General features: G+C 43.6%; 2 protein-coding genes across 2 annotated transcripts; both read left to right on the top strand.

The window, feature by feature from the left end:
• Window positions 1–462: 462 nt before the first annotated feature.
• LOC141083383 (E3 ubiquitin/ISG15 ligase TRIM25-like) lies at window positions 463–2,486 on the top strand. Its single transcript, XM_073567602.1, has one exon. It carries the CDS (start codon window positions 495–497, stop codon window positions 2,094–2,096), a length of 1,602 nt encoding a protein of 533 aa, XP_073423703.1. The 5' UTR covers window positions 463–494; the 3' UTR covers window positions 2,097–2,486.
• A 9,397-nt stretch (window positions 2,487–11,883) lies between these two features.
• Window positions 11,884–15,737, top strand: LOC141083382 (E3 ubiquitin/ISG15 ligase TRIM25-like). Its single transcript, XM_073567601.1, has one exon. The coding sequence runs from the start codon at window positions 12,352–12,354 to the stop codon at window positions 13,939–13,941; it is 1,590 nt and encodes a 529-aa protein (XP_073423702.1). The 5' UTR covers window positions 11,884–12,351; the 3' UTR covers window positions 13,942–15,737.
• The last annotated feature ends 892 nt before the right edge of the window (window positions 15,738–16,629 follow it).

Genomic DNA, 16,629 nt, shown 5'->3' with positions numbered 1-16,629 from the left:
CTCTATAAATTGAAAAATAAATGGATTTTGGTACTTGAAATGCAGTAGTCCAAAAGGAAATTGTTTTTAAAAAATTGTGCAAGAGTGCTAAACATGAAAATTATATGAAGTTTGCAATGCTATAATTGTAAAAAATCCTTATAAGATAATGTTTATTACAATTATGGCAGTGAAAAGTGAATATTTTATAAACAAATCCTAAAATACAGTGTGGATATTGCGTGCCCCTTCTCTACAGAAAAAAAATAAAAACAAGTATTGAAGTTATACAATATATTACATGTACCACAAACTAGTGACACATTACTGGACTCATAAAAAAGCCACTAAATGGCAAAGTTAACAGAAAAAGGAAAAGGTTATAGCTTTCACTATGCAGTAATTCGATAAAAAAAAGCATGCTGTCTCCTTAAGGGGTTAAGCAAATGGGCGTAGCTACAAATTTATTGTTTAACCGGTGTCATACTTCTTCCTTCTTCCGTAATCCGTAAGCCATGGCGACTGCTGATCTGAGAGACGAGCTGCTCTGCTCCATCTGTTTATCTGTTTTTAAGGATCCTGTAATACTGAGATGTGGACACAACTTCTGTCGGGTCTGTATTGATCGTGTGCTGGATACACAGGAGAAGTCGGGAGTTTACTCCTGCCCAGAATGCAGAGAAGAGTTTTGGGAGCGGCCGGCACTGATGAGGAACATAAATCTATATAATGTCGCAGAACGTTTCCTGATTACTCAGCCAGAACAAGAGGAGATCACCGGGATCTGCTGCACTTACTGTGTGGACTCTCCTGTACCTGCTGTTAGATCCTGTCTACACTGTGAGGCTTCTCTGTGTGATAAACACCTGAAAGTTCACAGCAAGTCAACACAACATGTCTTATCTGATCCCAGCACTTCTCTGGAGAAAAGAAAATGTTCTGTCCATAATAAAATCCTGGAATATTACTGCACTGAGGACGCTGTTTGTATCTGTGTGTCCTGTAGTTTGGTTGGAAAGCATGAGGAACATCAAGTGGAGATGCTGGATGAGGCCTCTGAGAAGAAAAAGAACAAACTGAGAAATATTCTTCATATACTGACCATAAAGAGAGAAAGAACAGAGGAGAAAGTCAAGACTCTGAAGGATCACAGGAGAAAAGTTCAAAAAATGGCAGCTGGAGAAGCCGAGAGAGTCAAGGCCCTGTTTATAGACATTAGGAGACAGCTGGATGACCTGGAGAAGAACGTCCTGAGTGAGATCTCCAGGCAGGAAAAGGAAGAGTCATTGTCTACTCTTACCAAGCAACTGGAAATAAAGAAGGACGAGCTGTCCAGGAAGATGAGACACATTGAGGAGCTGTGTAACATGACGGATCCACTGACTGTCTTACAGGAATCAGACACCGGTTACTTGTGTGATCCTGAGGAGGAGGGAGGTGATGAGGACCCAGGGGAACATGATAAACAGCCCCATGATGGAGATGACCTGGATGTGGCTGTGATCTCACACACATTACACACATTATGTGACGTAATATCAGGTATAAGGAGCGGGATCTATGTGGAGGGTCCTGCAGACATATTACTGGATGTAACCACAGCTGCTAATAATCTCCTTATATCAGATGACCTGAAAACTGCAACCTGGACAGACGAGAAGCAGAAACGTCCGAAAACAGCAGAGAGATTCCAGGATTACCAGGTGATGAGCAGGAGGGGATTTACTTCAGGACGACATTACTGGGATGTGGAGATCAGTAGATCGGGATGTGGGAGGGCGGGAATGTGTTACCCCAGTATAGACAGAAGAGGCCGTCAGTCATACGCTGGAAATAGTAATAAGTCTTGGAGTTTGTGCAGAACACACAATAATCACTATTTTATGAGACATGACAAGAAAGAGATTCTTTTGCCTGACAAAATTTCTAGTGATAGATTCAGGATCTGTCTGGATTATGAGGCCGGTCAGTTGTCCTTTTATGAGTTGTGTAACCCAATCAGACACTTACACACCTTCACTGCCACCTTCTCTGAGCCCCTTCATGTTGCTGTTTGTGTATTTTGGAGAAAGGTCAAAGGATGTTATGTAGATAGCTGGTTAAGGATTAGAAGTTAAGGAATAGCCACCTATAAGGCATGAGCCAATTAAAGGGGGGAGTCTTTCACCCCATTTTTGGACTATCAGCTACCGGCACTGCCATCAAGGGCTTATCTACAGCATTCTGTAATGCTGTAGATAAGCCCCCCGATGTAACCTGAATGATAAAAAAAGAGTTAGATTATACTCACCCTGGCATTCGGTCCGGTCCGATGGGTGTCGCCGTCCGGTTCGGCACCTCCCATCTTCATACGATGATGTCCTCCTCCTTGCTTCTCCCTCGACTCCTGCACAGGTGTACTTTATCTGCCCTGTTGAGGGCAAAGTACATGCAGTGTGCAGACGCCGGACCTTTCTCACCTTTCCCCACGCCTGAGCACTGCAGTACTTTACGCTGCCCTCAACAGGGCAGATAAAGTACGCCTGCGCAGGAGCCAAGGGAGAAGCAAGGAGGAGGACATCATCGTATGAAGATGGGAGGCGCCGGACCGGACCGCGACACCCACCCCACGCGACTCCGCCCCCCGGTGAGTATAATCTAACATGTTTTTCTTATCTTTCAGGTTTCATCGGGGGGGGGGGGGGGGGCGCTTATCTACAGCATTACAGAATGCTGTAGATAAGCCCCTGATGGCGGTGGCCGCAGCTTATAGGGCTAAAATGGAGTGACAGATTCCCTTTAACAGTGGTTGGATCAGCGTGAATGGCATACTGTTGGACACATTTCAGATTTATTCTAGTTATCTTCATGAAGTTCAGGAGAGCCTCCAATTTAAAAATTAACCTAGGGAAAAACAAAATTTTGAACTTTACTGCCCCTCATCCTATATTACATTACCTTAATCTCCTCACACTCCTTCCTATAACCACTGGTCTCAATCAGAGTGTTAAGAGCACACATTTAGGCCAACCCTGATCTTCTCTTCTCTTAATACTAAACCTCACTTTTCACTTATGTTAGAGTATCAATCTCCAGAATAGTTACAGAAGATAAAGTATCTTCTACTATTTAATATCTCCTGAAGTCCTTCTTCATGAAGTCCTCATCCTTTTTAACTCCTTGCTACGGCCAGATGGACAACTAAGACTTGCCTACTCAATTTGGTCCCCTAAAAAGGCAGGGAGGATTAGCCCTGATTTGCATTACTTATATAAGCAAACTTTTTGTCTAGATTGTTAGATCTCCTCTCCCCTAAGATACCCCCAAACATGCTACACTAGAGAAAAGCCTACACCCAGCCCATTACATTTAGTTTATCTGGTCCAAGCACCTACTAAACCACGAATCCTCATGGACATCTTAGAGGGAATGTATCATCAGAAAATGACCTACCGTTTAAAACAGGTTTGTTGTTAAATGTATTTTTCTTATAATTTGGAAATGTTTTTAATTTTTTTCATATCACAATCTCTATTATAAAGTAAAATTAGTAACCTTACTATTTTCACACTGGCCTCTGGGGTTATTTTAGACTCTTGCTTCCTGTCCTTTCAGGAAGCGTTTTCAGCAGGCTCATTATCATCAGAGGCAGGATTACAATGACAACACCTCTAGGTGATATCACAGCTGACCCTGCTCTCCCTCCTTTTACAATGATCTTTGCACAATCTCTACAAATACTTAGATACAACAGATGAGGGTCAGAGTTTATTCATCATTGCCGTGTGAAAATTGCAAGATTTCTAGTTTTTATTTTAATACAGATTGTGATATGAAAAATAATGTAAAAAAAGTTTAAAAATACATTGAAACACCAAAATTTAATTTCAACATTAAAGAGGTTGTCCACTACTTTTTGATTGATGACCTATCATTAGGATAGGTCATCAATGTCTGATCGGCCGGGGTCTGACACCTAGCACCCCCGCCGATCTGCTGCTGGCCAGAAGTACTCACTTGCGGCGCTTCTCTGTCTTCTAGAAGTGGGCGAGGCTTGGTACTACACATCGACCTTCAAATCAATCGGAGGCGGATGTGTAGTACCCTGCGTCGGCCACTGTCAGAAGATAGCCGGCTCCGCAAGTGAGTACTTCCGGCCGGTGCCTCCAATAACAGCTGATCGGCAGTGTGCCAGGTGTCGGACCCCGGCCGACCAGACGTTAATGAAATATCCTAAGGATATGTCATCAATCAAAAAGTAGTGGTCAACCTCTTCAAGTAGTTTTCTGATGACACATTCATGTACTGTTAAAGCCTGACAGAACTTAAGCTTTGCTCTGGATCTAGAACAAATGATCACTTCCCAATTTCTGAATTTCCCACTGGAGTATTTAGTCCCTAGTATCTTCCCTCTAGGAAAGACCTGATGACCTTTTTATATAAAGACCTAACTTTTTATAGACACATTTAATCCTTTATATTTACATGTAGAACGTTCCGTCGCACTATTAAGTTGCAACTGTCAGGTCTGCAATGACTGGAAAAAAGACTGGCTTCATTCACTACATGATCCAGATCACAACTGCAGGTTATATAGCCTAAGGAGACTAAAAAATAGAGAATTGAAACTCAAATATTCAAAAAATATTAATTAAATAATTGTTATATAGATATAAATTAAAAAAATATAAACATAAAACAAAAAGGTTTGGAGTCTCAGGAAATGGAAACACAAATCAATTTTTTTTTACAGGTTTCCAAAATTTTTGGTCACATGTATATATGACTATATCGATTACAATAATGAAAAAAAAAAATGTTATGGCTTATGGGGAAAAAAGATAGACAAGGAACGGAAAGTGCAAAAATGATAATTGGGTGTGGGAGGAACACGAACTAATTATCATTTTGATTATATTCTTACAATATTGTATATTCATTGCTACTAATTACTAATGCCACTTTCATAGTGATATGTATAAAGGGTATGAAGTATTCCTCTAGCGTACACGTCTCACTAATATATCCGGTTTCGGGTGACGTTCTACCTATTTTTACGGCTGCCACATCTTTCCTAGGGTCCTTGTTAGATTCAGAGCCCAGGATCCTGGAGCGACTGTAGTTCCCACACCCCTTTCTAGTTACACCCCGCTTGTAATATCTGCTTTGTTCTGCAATCTTTGTGCAATAAACAGACATATCCTTGTATATTAGAGCCGTTGTGTTTTATTATGTGTGTGTGGGTGTGAACTCTTCAAGATTTGAAAATTAAAGGATTAATCCTTGAATCTATTTTTTTTTTCTGTACAGGATAAATACTTCTTTAACGTACCCCATCCATATCTACAGATCATTGCTGGGTAATGTTTTACATCTTTTTCTGGCTCCATTTCCTCCATATCTATACATAGGTTATTATGCTCAGTGTGCAGTGGGCGGTCATTAAGTGTTGTCATGTGACCACTTTAAACTACAATTCCCACAAGCATCTGCTTCGTTTCCTGGTTCCCATCATTCCCCCTTGCAAGATTTTAGCTGCTCCTCCAACTGCTCTGTTACAGCTAACAGGAGGGGTTGTGGTGCTAATGTAACTCTTGTCTCTCCCGACCACCCTGTGGAAAAGTTTCTAATCCTCTTTCCTCCAATTCTGTATGTGTTTTAGGTATCTTTCCCCTATGTGTCCTCTCCTATCTCTTTGTTAACCATAGTAACCAATCACATTACAGCTTTCATTTTACCAGAGATGCTTAAAACATGAAATCTGAGCTCTGATTGGTCGCTAGGGGCAACAAAGACAGTTTCTCTTTCAGACAGTACGATGAAGGCCAAGTTATATTAATAGATAGGAAACCGCCATTCTAACAAATATGGACAGAAATATGAATGCTTTATATGAGAAAAAACATTGGTGGTTAAATACCTGATATGTCTGTGCTCGTTCGGCTTTGTCTATCACACCGCTGAGCGACACGATTGGGGAGGAGGATCCCTGTTCCTCCATTTATTGGAGCCGCCTCACAGTGTCTTGCCCAACCCTGTGCAGTGAGGATGGTGCAATTACACACCCACTTTAGAAGAACAGCCAATATCTACTGAGCATGTGCGACCATCCTTGAAAGAACTACAGGACGTATCCATGGGCAACCAGGTAGGCAAAAGATTCTTTTCAAGGGCTGATACCGGGAGCGGTGAGCACTTTTGGAAATTGATTGCATTTCAAAACTTTATTTATTTTAGTATTTTAAGCCAACGAGCTGTGATTGATATTGTGATAATAACCCTTTAAATAAGTACCCCCCTCACCCTCACATGGACAAACTGCAGCAGATTTCCTAGCATCCTCCTATGTGGTTTGTAGGTAAGTTCTTCCACTAGAAATAAGCAATGTATAAGCAGAGCTGTGTCCATTATATTTAGATATCAGTGTCTGGCGAGTCGGAAGGACTGCCCGAACATAAAGGAAGGCAAATTTCTATTGCAAATGAGTTAATGTAATAGATATGACATAGGACAATTTTGGTTCTCAAGTCCTCAGACAGTCCTCTTCTCCTTTTTCTGTTCTCCATGCTCAATGTGACACACCCAGACACGCAATGCAAAGATTGAGTCAACTTTTAACCATTTTATCTGGTTTCAGATGTGATTTTCATGTTGCCCACACCTGTTACTTGCCACAGGTGAGTCGGAATGAACATCACATGCTTGAAACAAAGTTGTTTACTACTCAACTGTTTTGTCTGTCCCATTTTAGGGGTTTCATGGGACATTATGGCCAATTTGCCTTTTTTATTCTGTTTTTTTTTTTTTTCATGTTGTTCCAATACACTCAAATGAAATAAACATATGTATAACAAAAGATGTATAATTGCAATAATTCTCTGGTAGAAATACTTTTTGATTGATGACCTATCGTTAGGACTGGTATTGTTATGTGTACTCCCTGACTGCTTATGGGGGCGCTCTTGTGTAAGGAGGAGAGGTCCGTTGGATGCAGTGAATAGCAGGAGACTGAGAAGGGGTTAAAAGGGTTTACTGAACAGGCAATTAACAAGTAATACTCCACCCAGGGAGGCAAGACCAGTAAAGGAGCAGTGGAAATCGCATACAAACACAATGCTTGGGAATAAAATATATAAAAACACGGGAACTTATCGCTTGCAGTTCTTGCAGGGAAAGGGCTGGAAAATCTCCCGACAGCATCGCAAATCGTGGAAAAAGTCTCTGGCTCTGTTATGGAGAAAAGAGAAGCACTGTCTCCCGACAGAGCTGATGAATTCGGTTCTGCTTGACTTGAGTGTGCCGGGACGTGGAAACAGTCCTTTACGTGGATTCCTCAGAAATGGCGCCGGACACGGAGCAGGGGCACGATAACAGACCATGGCAACTGGCGGCCTTATGGAGTAGTCTCTAGGCAGATTATCCTCTATCACAGGCAAAACAAGGGTATCCAAAAGTACAGGTTCAGATGGTAAATATTAGAGTCAAAGGAAGTCTTAAGGTTACCACGCTGAGGATTGAGTGACATGGAGTTGTCAGCGCGAGCAGCGGAGAGGGAGTCAACCATTTCCTGTCACTTTCCGGCCAACTCTGCCCCGTTCCCACATTGAGGTCTCCTTATATACCCCGCGCCCCCTGCTGTCCAACAGAAAGGTCTCTCCCTCCTAGAAGTAACCTCCCCCGCTAACAGTGGTGACAGTCCCGATAATTCCAGCCTTAAAGGGCACCGGTCACCTCTGACTGTTTTGGCTCATCTTCTTACACCTGTATTGTTATGCGTACTCCCTGACTGCTTATGGGGGCACTCTGATATTGTTATGTGTACTCCCTGACTGCTTACGAGGGCACTTTGGTATTGTTATGTGTCCTCCCTGACTGCTTATGAGGGCGCTTTGGAATTGTTATGTGTACTCCCTGACTGCTTATGGGGTCACTCTGGTATTGTTATGTGTACTCCACGTCTGCTTATGGGGGCGCTTTTGTATTGTTATGTGCACTCCCTGACTCAGGGCCGCCATCAGGGCATTACTGCCCTGACAGACGTATGGGGCCCGGTGGGCTGAGGGGGCCCGCATCGGGCCCAGTCTCATCTGCTCACCGGGCCCCTACCGGCACACTAAACCGGGCCCTTAGCGGCGCTGCACTGCGGCAGCTGAACGCTATTGACATGCGGTCCCTTCGGCCCGCACATCAATAGTTAACAGCCGCCAGCCAAACAGAGGCTGGCAGCTGACGTCGGCTGCAGTGCGCCCATCGCCGGCATCTGACGTCACTGTCAGTCGCCGGCGAATGCACGCTTCAGCAGCGTGGACTGGAGGGAGCGCGAGCGTCGCCACTGGAGCGTAGCCAGGTTAGGAATAACTTTTTTTTTTTTAATTGAAAGCGGCGATCCGGGGGGCCCCGGGCAGATTGCAGACATAATGGGGGCAGAATGCTGGAGATGATGGGGCACAATGCTGGACATGATGGGGCAGAATGCTGGACATAATGGGGCAGATTGTTGGACATAATGGGGCAGATTGCTGGACATAATGGGGGGGGCAGAATGCTGGACCTAATGGGGGCAGAATGCTGGAGATGATGGGGCACAATGCTGGACATGATGGGGCAGAATGCTGGACATAATGGGGCAGAATGCTGGAGATGATGGGGCACAATGCTGGAAATGATGGGGCAGAATGCTGGACATAATGGGGCAGAATGCTGGACATGATGGGGCAGATTGCTGGACATAATGGGGCAGATTGCTGGATATGATGGGGGCAGAATGCAGGCATGGGGGCAGAATGCTGGACATGATGGGGGCAGAATGCTGGACATGATGGGGCAGAATGCTGGACATGATGGGGCAGAATGCTGGACATGATGGGGGCAGAATGCTGGACATGATGGGGCAGATTGCTGACATAATGGGGGCAGAATGCTGGACATGATGGGGCAGATTGCTGGACATGATGGAGGCAGATTGCTGGACATGATGGGGCAGAATGCTGGACATGATGGGGCAGAATGCTGGACATGATGGGGCAGATTGCTGGACATGATGGGGGCAGATTGCTGGACATGATGGGGGCAGAATGCAGACATGGCAGAATGTGACAGTGAGACACAGGAGGGGGCAAATTGGACACGGGGCAGAATGTGACAGTGAGACACAGGAGGTGGCAGAATGTGAGGCACTGGGGCAGAATGTGGCAGTAAGACACAGGAAGGGGCAGAATGTGAGGCACTGGGCAGAATGTGGCAGTAAGACACAGGAAGGGGCAGAATGTGAGACACAGGAGGGTGCAGGATCATGGGACAGGATGGATATGATGGAGACAGATGGGGAGATCGTATCGGGCACAAAGGATACTCATGAGGGCGGGATGGGAGAACATATGGCTGAAGCCAGGAATGAGACACACGGGAGCCAGGATGGGGTATATTACCATCGGGGCTAATTAAGGGATATTATTACTGCAGTGATGTCTTTATTTTATTTTTTGAGTATACTGTTTTAAATGGTTTTAAATGGGGGAAGGTCCTGTTACTGTGTAGAGTAACACTATGTCGCCTTTTTTTCTTCATGTGATGTAATGTAGAAGTTGGGGAAAAAAATAAGTAATGTGTTCTGCAAGCAGAGCTCTAGATAACTGTGTTATTTCCTGCAGAGATGAACCCTGGCTGGAAGAAGTGATGGCGGTCTGTGCTGGATGAAAGATGAAAAGCAAGGATGAAGGACTTCACCTAGATACATCACTGGTGAGTTAGTGTGTTACCTATACACTGACACTATATACTATATACAGAGGTCCTGTTTATAATGTAACCAGTGATCACTGTATTACCTGTACATTATATACAGAGCTCCTGTGTATAATGTCATTGATCACTGTATTACCTGTACACAGACACTGCATACTAAGTACAGATCTCCTGTGTATAATGGCACTTATGGTGATAGTATTGTGTTTTTTCTATTACTGATCAGCATTGTAGTATTCAGTCACTATGTGGTGGTAATATGTGGTCTGGACATGGTGTTGCGGTATTTGTCCCTTGTATGTGCTATTATTTGGTCACTTTGTGGTGGCAATATGTGGTCTGGACATGGTGCGGTGTTATTTGTTCCTTGTATGTGATATTATTTGGTCACTATGGTAGTAATATGTGGTCTGGTCATGGTGTGGTGGTATTTGTCCCTTGTATGTGATATTATTGGTCATTTTAAAAATTGAAAAATAAATAAAAATATACTGTACCTAAATTGTATTGCATATTTTAACAAATATTTAATACGTTACAGTAGAGTAGGGCTCGGCCAAAAGTGTCTACAGTGTTGTGGTGGTGGCGGCTTAAAAAATCTTTTGGCCAAAACAAAAGCTGCCGGCTATATGTGTGATCTGGTGATGGGAACTGTTAATGTGTGATTGGTGAGAAGTGGAGGTATGCCGATTCATCTGGACACCTCATATCGCTGGCACTGCTAGGTTCCTCATTAGGGCCTCCTGATGAACCGCAAAAGACAGGGAAACGCGTCAAGGCTGGAGCTAAGTAGGGGCTTTGTGCCCTGTTGTATATATTGATATTTCTCCTTTATCTGGAACTAATGTGCACAAATATAGCTGTTCCTTATGATTGATATGTGAACCTTGCTACTTAAAATTGGTTTCCTGGTATGCAGTCAGATCTTTTTGCCCCAATGGGGCGATTTTAATATTTATTGTGTGACCCCATTTTGCTGTGTGTTATCCTACAAAATGCACATTGTCCAATGTTTGACATGTGAATATAGGGCATTCTAGAAGATTATGGGATAAGAAGCATTGTTTTTTGATTGAATATTGGGGTCATATAACTTGTTTATTTTTATGTAATCTCTCTATTCTTATATAAGTTCTATCCTTCATCCCTTTACTATGCCCATTGTTTTCACACCTATAGTTTATTAGGGGCTAATAGGGTCAGTCTGGGATAGCCGCCGCGGAGTGGGAGCGCCAAACAATCGTATCTTTCTAGGGTGCCAACCTCCACTGTCAGGAAGGGACAGCAGGCTATCGTAGTGATTTTTGACAGATAACTTATTTTTGTTTGCTTGTGTTATCTGGTACACTGGGCTGGTGAATTTTTAGCCTTTATCTATTAAAAATTGATGTTTTAATGGGAATATATGTTTGCACGTAATGGTAATTTTTTCCCAGTCCTTGGGGACATTTTTTTTGATTTTTGCTTTGAAGTGGAGTTTTTCCAAGAGAGCGGTGGGGCTGTGGACAGTTTGAGGAGTGGAGGCGGGGCTGGGGTGGAGCCTGGGCGTAGTCTAAAGGGGGCCCCGAAAATTTTGCCAGTATGGAGCCCCGAAATTTCTAGTGGCAGCCCTGCCCTGACTGCTTATGAGGGCGCTCTTGTATTCTTATGTGTACTCCCCTACTGCTTATGGCGGCACTCTGGTATTGGTATGTGTACTCCCTGACTGCTTATGGGGGCACTCTGGTATTGTTATGTGTACTCCCTGACTGCTTATGGGGGCACTCTGGTATTGTTATGTGTACTCCCTGACTGCTTATGAGGGCGCTCTTGTATTCTTATGTGTACTCCCCTACTGCTTATGGCGGCACTCTGGTATTGGTATGTGTACTCCCTGACTGCTTATGGGGGCACTCTGGTATTGTTATGTGTACTCCCTGACTGCTTATGGGGGCACTCTGGTATTGTTATGTGTACTCCCTGACTGCTTATTGGGGCACTCTGGTATTGTTATGTGTACTCCCTGACTGCTTATTGGGGCACTCTGGTATTGTTATGTGTACTCCCTGACTGCTTATTGGGGCACTCTGGTATTGTTATGTGTACTCCCTGACTGCTTATGGGGGCACTCTGGTATTGTTATGTGTACTCCCTGACTGCTTATGGGGGCACTCTGGTATTGTTATGTGTACTCCCTGACTGCTTATGGGGGCACTATGGTATTGTTATGTGTACTCCTGACCCTGACTGATTATGGGGGCACTTTGACAGTTGAAGCTTTCTCAGTGTCTCAGTGATACCTTTATTACATGGCGGCAGTGAGTACCCCTGAGCAGCAGTGTCCGGTGATTCACTCTCCCTGTACTGAGTGACCCCACACCAGCTAATATCTGCGGTACCTTTAAGAAAGATTGCATAGCAAGTCAAGCATTCCCCACTTGTATACACTGCTTTAAATCTCCTCCTCCACTCCTCCCAGCCCCCAGAAGAAGCTTAGCAAACAGCAGGGAAAAAATTTTTTGGCTCAGCTCTCAGTGGTGATCCACCCCCTTCATTAACATCAAAGAGCCAACTCTTCCTATCAGATCGTTCAGGAACGACACATCACTACTTTCAGTTTGCGTTCTTCCGTTGTCTTCCTTCTTCCGTTTCCTCCTTTTTCCCTCAGCCATGGCATCTGCTATTCTGAGAGACGAGCTGCGCTGCTCCATCTGCTTATCTATTTTTAAGGACCCTGTAATGCTGAGATGTGGACACAACTTCTGCTTGGTCTGTATTGGTCGTGTGCTGGATACACAGGACGGGTCTAGAGTTTATTCCTGTCCTGAATGCAGAAAAAGATTTAAGGTGCGGCCGGCACTGACGAGGAACATAAATCTCCATAATGTCGCAGAACGTTTCCTGATTACTCAGCAAAAACATGAGATCACCGGGATCTGCTGCACTTACTGTGTGGACTCTTCGGTACCCGCTGTTAAATCCTGTCTACACTGTGAGGCTTCTCTGTGTGATAAACACCTGAGAGCTCACAGAAAATCAGCAGAACACGTCTTATCTGATCCCAGCACTAATCTGGAGAAAAGGAAATGTTCTGTCCATAAGAAGATCCTGGAATATTACTGCACGGAGGACGCTGCTTGTATCTGTGTGTCCTGCAGTCTGGCAGGAGAACATCGAGGACACCGGGTGGAGATGCTGGATGAGGCCTCAGAGAAGAAGAAGGAGAAACTGAGAAATGTTCTCCAGAAACTGACAACAAAGAGAGAGGAGACTGAGGAAAGAGTCCGGAGTCTAGAGGAGAGCAGGAGAAAAGCTAAAGAAAAAGCAGCTGGAGAAGCCGAGAGAGTCACTGCCCTGTGTTCAGACATCAGGAGTCGGGTGGACGACCTGGAGAAGAAGGTCCTGAGTGAGATCTCCAGGCAGGAAAAGGAAGAGTCACTGTCACTGTCTGCTCTGATCCATCAGCTGGAAATAAAGAAGGACAAGCTGTCCAGGAAGATGAGACACATTGAGGAGCTGTGTAACATCACGGATCCACTGACTGTCTTGGAACTAGACACCGGTGACTTGTGTGATCCTGAGGAGGAGGGAGGTGATGAGGACACAGGAGGAAATGATAAACAGCCCCATGATGGAGATGACCTGGATGTGGCTGTGATCTCACACACATTACACAAATTAAGTGACGTAATATCAGGTATAAGGCGCGGGATCTATGTGGAGGGTCCTGCAGACATATTACTGGATGTAACCACAGCTGGTAATAATCTCCTTATATCAGACAACCTGAAAACTGCGGCCTGGACAGAAGTATGGCAGAATCGTCCAGAAACAGCAGAGAGATTCCAGAATAATCAGGTGATGAGCAGGAGGGGATTTACCTCAGGACAACATTACTGGGATGTGGACATCAGTAGATCAGAGTGGTGGTTGGTGGGGATGTGTTATCCCAGTGTAGACAGGAGCGGAAGTGAGTTAGTGATTGGAGATAATAACAAGTCCTGGTGTTTGTGGAAATATGATAGTCAGTATTTAGTGAAACATGACAGTCGCGATATCCTGTTACCTGACAAGATCTCCAGTGATAGAGTCAGGATAAGTCTGGATTATGAGGCCGGGCTGTTGTCCTTTTATGAGCTGTGTGACCCCATCAGACACTTACACACCTTCACTGCCACCTTCTCCGAGCCCCTTCATGCTGCATTATGTGTAGGTCTCCCATCACTTTTTGATGATACTTGGATTAGAATCTGCACCTGAAGAATAATAATTGAAAGAAATTTTCCCAGAGACCGGTGACATCACAGGGAGGAGAATCTGATTGGCTGAACAGTTAATAAAACAGGTCATATGATCTTTGGACCCTTTTATGGACGCCCCCCCCCAGGATCATTACTGTTATTAGTTTTAGGGGAGGTTCACAAAACCGTATAAAAAATTAATTCAGAGTTTCATCCAGAAAAGTGGGACGATCTTTTTCTCATTTGTCCTCCGTGTACAATCCAATTTTATACAGCAGCTATTAACCATTTACAGTTTCCTGTGTTACAGAATTGCAATGTATCCGTGCAAATCGGATCCTATACCTTGGCGCTGTATGGCATCACATTTTATTTTATTTTTTCCGCACCCATAGATTTGAATAGATGAGTCTAATCCAACTTATGCAAGAAACTCGCACATGCTGTGATTTTCTTGTTCACCTGCCGACATTGTTCCTGGCACCGTCTATTTTTTTTTACCAATATCACTCATACCAAAAAGACCGTCTGGAGAACGACGATCAGCGCTTCTGCACACGACCTTATATTTCACCCGACCACACTTGGGCCAATGTTATTCCGTGGCGCAGAGACTCCCCCTTTCATGTCTATGGGTGTGCTAGAAAAAAATCACATGTCACAGCGTAGCGTCTGATCTTTACGGATACACTACAATTCTGCAACAGGAAACTAAATGGTTAATAGCTGCTGCTGTAAAAAACGAATTGTACAAGGATGATAAGTGAGAAAATAATCATTTTACTTTTCTGGATGAAACTGACAGTTTCTTATACTCTCGCGAGAACCTCCCCTTAGGCCACTTTCACATGATCAGTATTTAACCTCAGTATATCATTGACAAAACCAGGATTGGGTGATAATACAGAAGCGGTTCCGTGTTTCTTTTATACTTTACCTCTGATTGTTCCTCTCCTGGTTTTGGCCACAAATACTGAGGTAAAAAACTCACCAAATACTCAACGTGTGAACGTGGCCTGAAAATAAATTGGTTTGTGTCCCCCTTTTTTAGAGATCCGTTTTATGTTTGAGGGCTTGTTTTCTAAATGATGAGCTGTAGTTTTATAGGTGATATTTTCGGGGCTATTCAATATTTTGATCGCTTTTGATTGATTTTTTTTTCAGGGAATTGAGGTGATGGAAAAAAAAACAGAAAATCTGGAGTTTTGATTTCTTTCCTTTTTTGCTTCATGATTTTCACCGTACGGGTGAAATAATTTTATATTTTCAACAGGTTGGATTTTTGTGGACGCGAGAATACGAAATATTTTATGTTTAAATTGTCATTGTAACTGGGAAGATAAAATATGTTAATTGTTTTTTGTTCATATTTTTTATATCTTTTGTTTAGTTTATCCTTCTTTTTCAGTCTTGCAGTCGCTTGCTCGCTTGTACTATATACTGTATAATCTCAGGATTGCTGTATACAGTCACTGGCAGCTTCCTATGATGCTCAGTCACAGTCTGGGCCTTACAATAGGACCGAGGGTGCAGAGACGCGGCCTATACATATTGCACATAGTGAGGAATTGATAAAATGTAACAGGAGAATGTATAACTGCTCATCATACAATAATTTGTGTGACAACCTTATTCCACCTTTCTATCTCACAGGACAAGGGTTGTCGTTATGTCCCGTGTTGGTCACTTCTGGGATATTTCTGGTTTTCTATCATTTTGGAGATTGTGTTTTTCCTTTTCCTGTAATCCTCACACTGTATTATATCTAATGTAACCGCTCGGTATAATAAACTGTCCTCTCCTCCGGTAATATTACTACTCTGTCACGTGTCTCCTTGTGGTATAGTGGGGGCTGGAGGCGTTGATGTAGGGGGCTCACAGGCAGCCATCGCACCAGGGCCAGAAGAAGAAGAAGAGACGATCCGGACTCATGGAAGAGTCAGCAAATCCCAACCGCCCCCGATCTTGCCTGAAACTTCACGGAAACTGGCGATTCCTAAAGGTTTTCTTTATTCAGGAGGCTGGGAACAGGTCGTAGCTCCTGACTTTACTGTTCTCTCTATTAGGACCATGTCTTATTGGCCATTGCCCACTATGGAGGCCATAGTACAATGACATTGTAATGATATTATGGCATTATAATGGCGACCTATCCTAAGGATATGTGATCATTATAAAAGTAGTGGACAACTCTTTATACCCAACGTTTCTTTTTATAAATCCCCACATGCTCTATTCATGGCGTTTGTCTCCCACTGACTTAAATGGAAAGTAACATGTACAGAACCGCAACGGATTATTTATCAAGAAAATGTTCAGTGGACATTATAGAGGTATTCTCATCTTCCACATTATGGCGTTGTCACCGTCAGGGCTGAGGTGGTCACACTCCACTTGCACTTTTGAGAGCAGATGATTTAGTACAGTAATATGCAAAAGTTTTAAACAGGTGTGAAAAAAATGCTGGGCCTCATCAGAGACGGAAGTCCCGGCCTAGCACAAAGAGGCTCAAGAAATTAGCGCTCAGCAGGGAAGATAAGGAGATGTGACAAGGACTGGACGGGTGATGGTGAGAAATGGAGGGGCTGGAGAGGCGAGCGGTGAGGTGAGGATCAGTATTTTTTATTTTTATTATGTTTATAACATAAATATAATTTTAGAGACCCCAGAACATAAAAAGAACATTCAATTCATGGAGAATGACTTG

The sequence above is a fragment of the Dendrobates tinctorius genome, unplaced genomic scaffold, assembly GCF_039654945.1.
Source record: "Dendrobates tinctorius isolate UK_male_01 unplaced genomic scaffold, ASM3965494v1 ptg000020l, whole genome shotgun sequence".
NCBI lineage: Eukaryota > Metazoa > Chordata > Amphibia > Anura > Dendrobatidae > Dendrobates > Dendrobates tinctorius.
Note: the sequence above shows the minus strand (reverse complement) of the source record. Positions and strands in the feature narration are given on the sequence as shown.

Bases quoted from the DNA above. Each gene is read 5' to 3' on its own strand.
- LOC141083383 (XM_073567602.1), top strand. From the start codon at position 495: ATGGCGACTGCTGATCTGAGAGACGAGCTGCTCTGCTCCATCTGTTTA.
- LOC141083382 (XM_073567601.1), top strand. From the start codon at position 12,352: ATGGCATCTGCTATTCTGAGAGACGAGCTGCGCTGCTCCATCTGCTTA.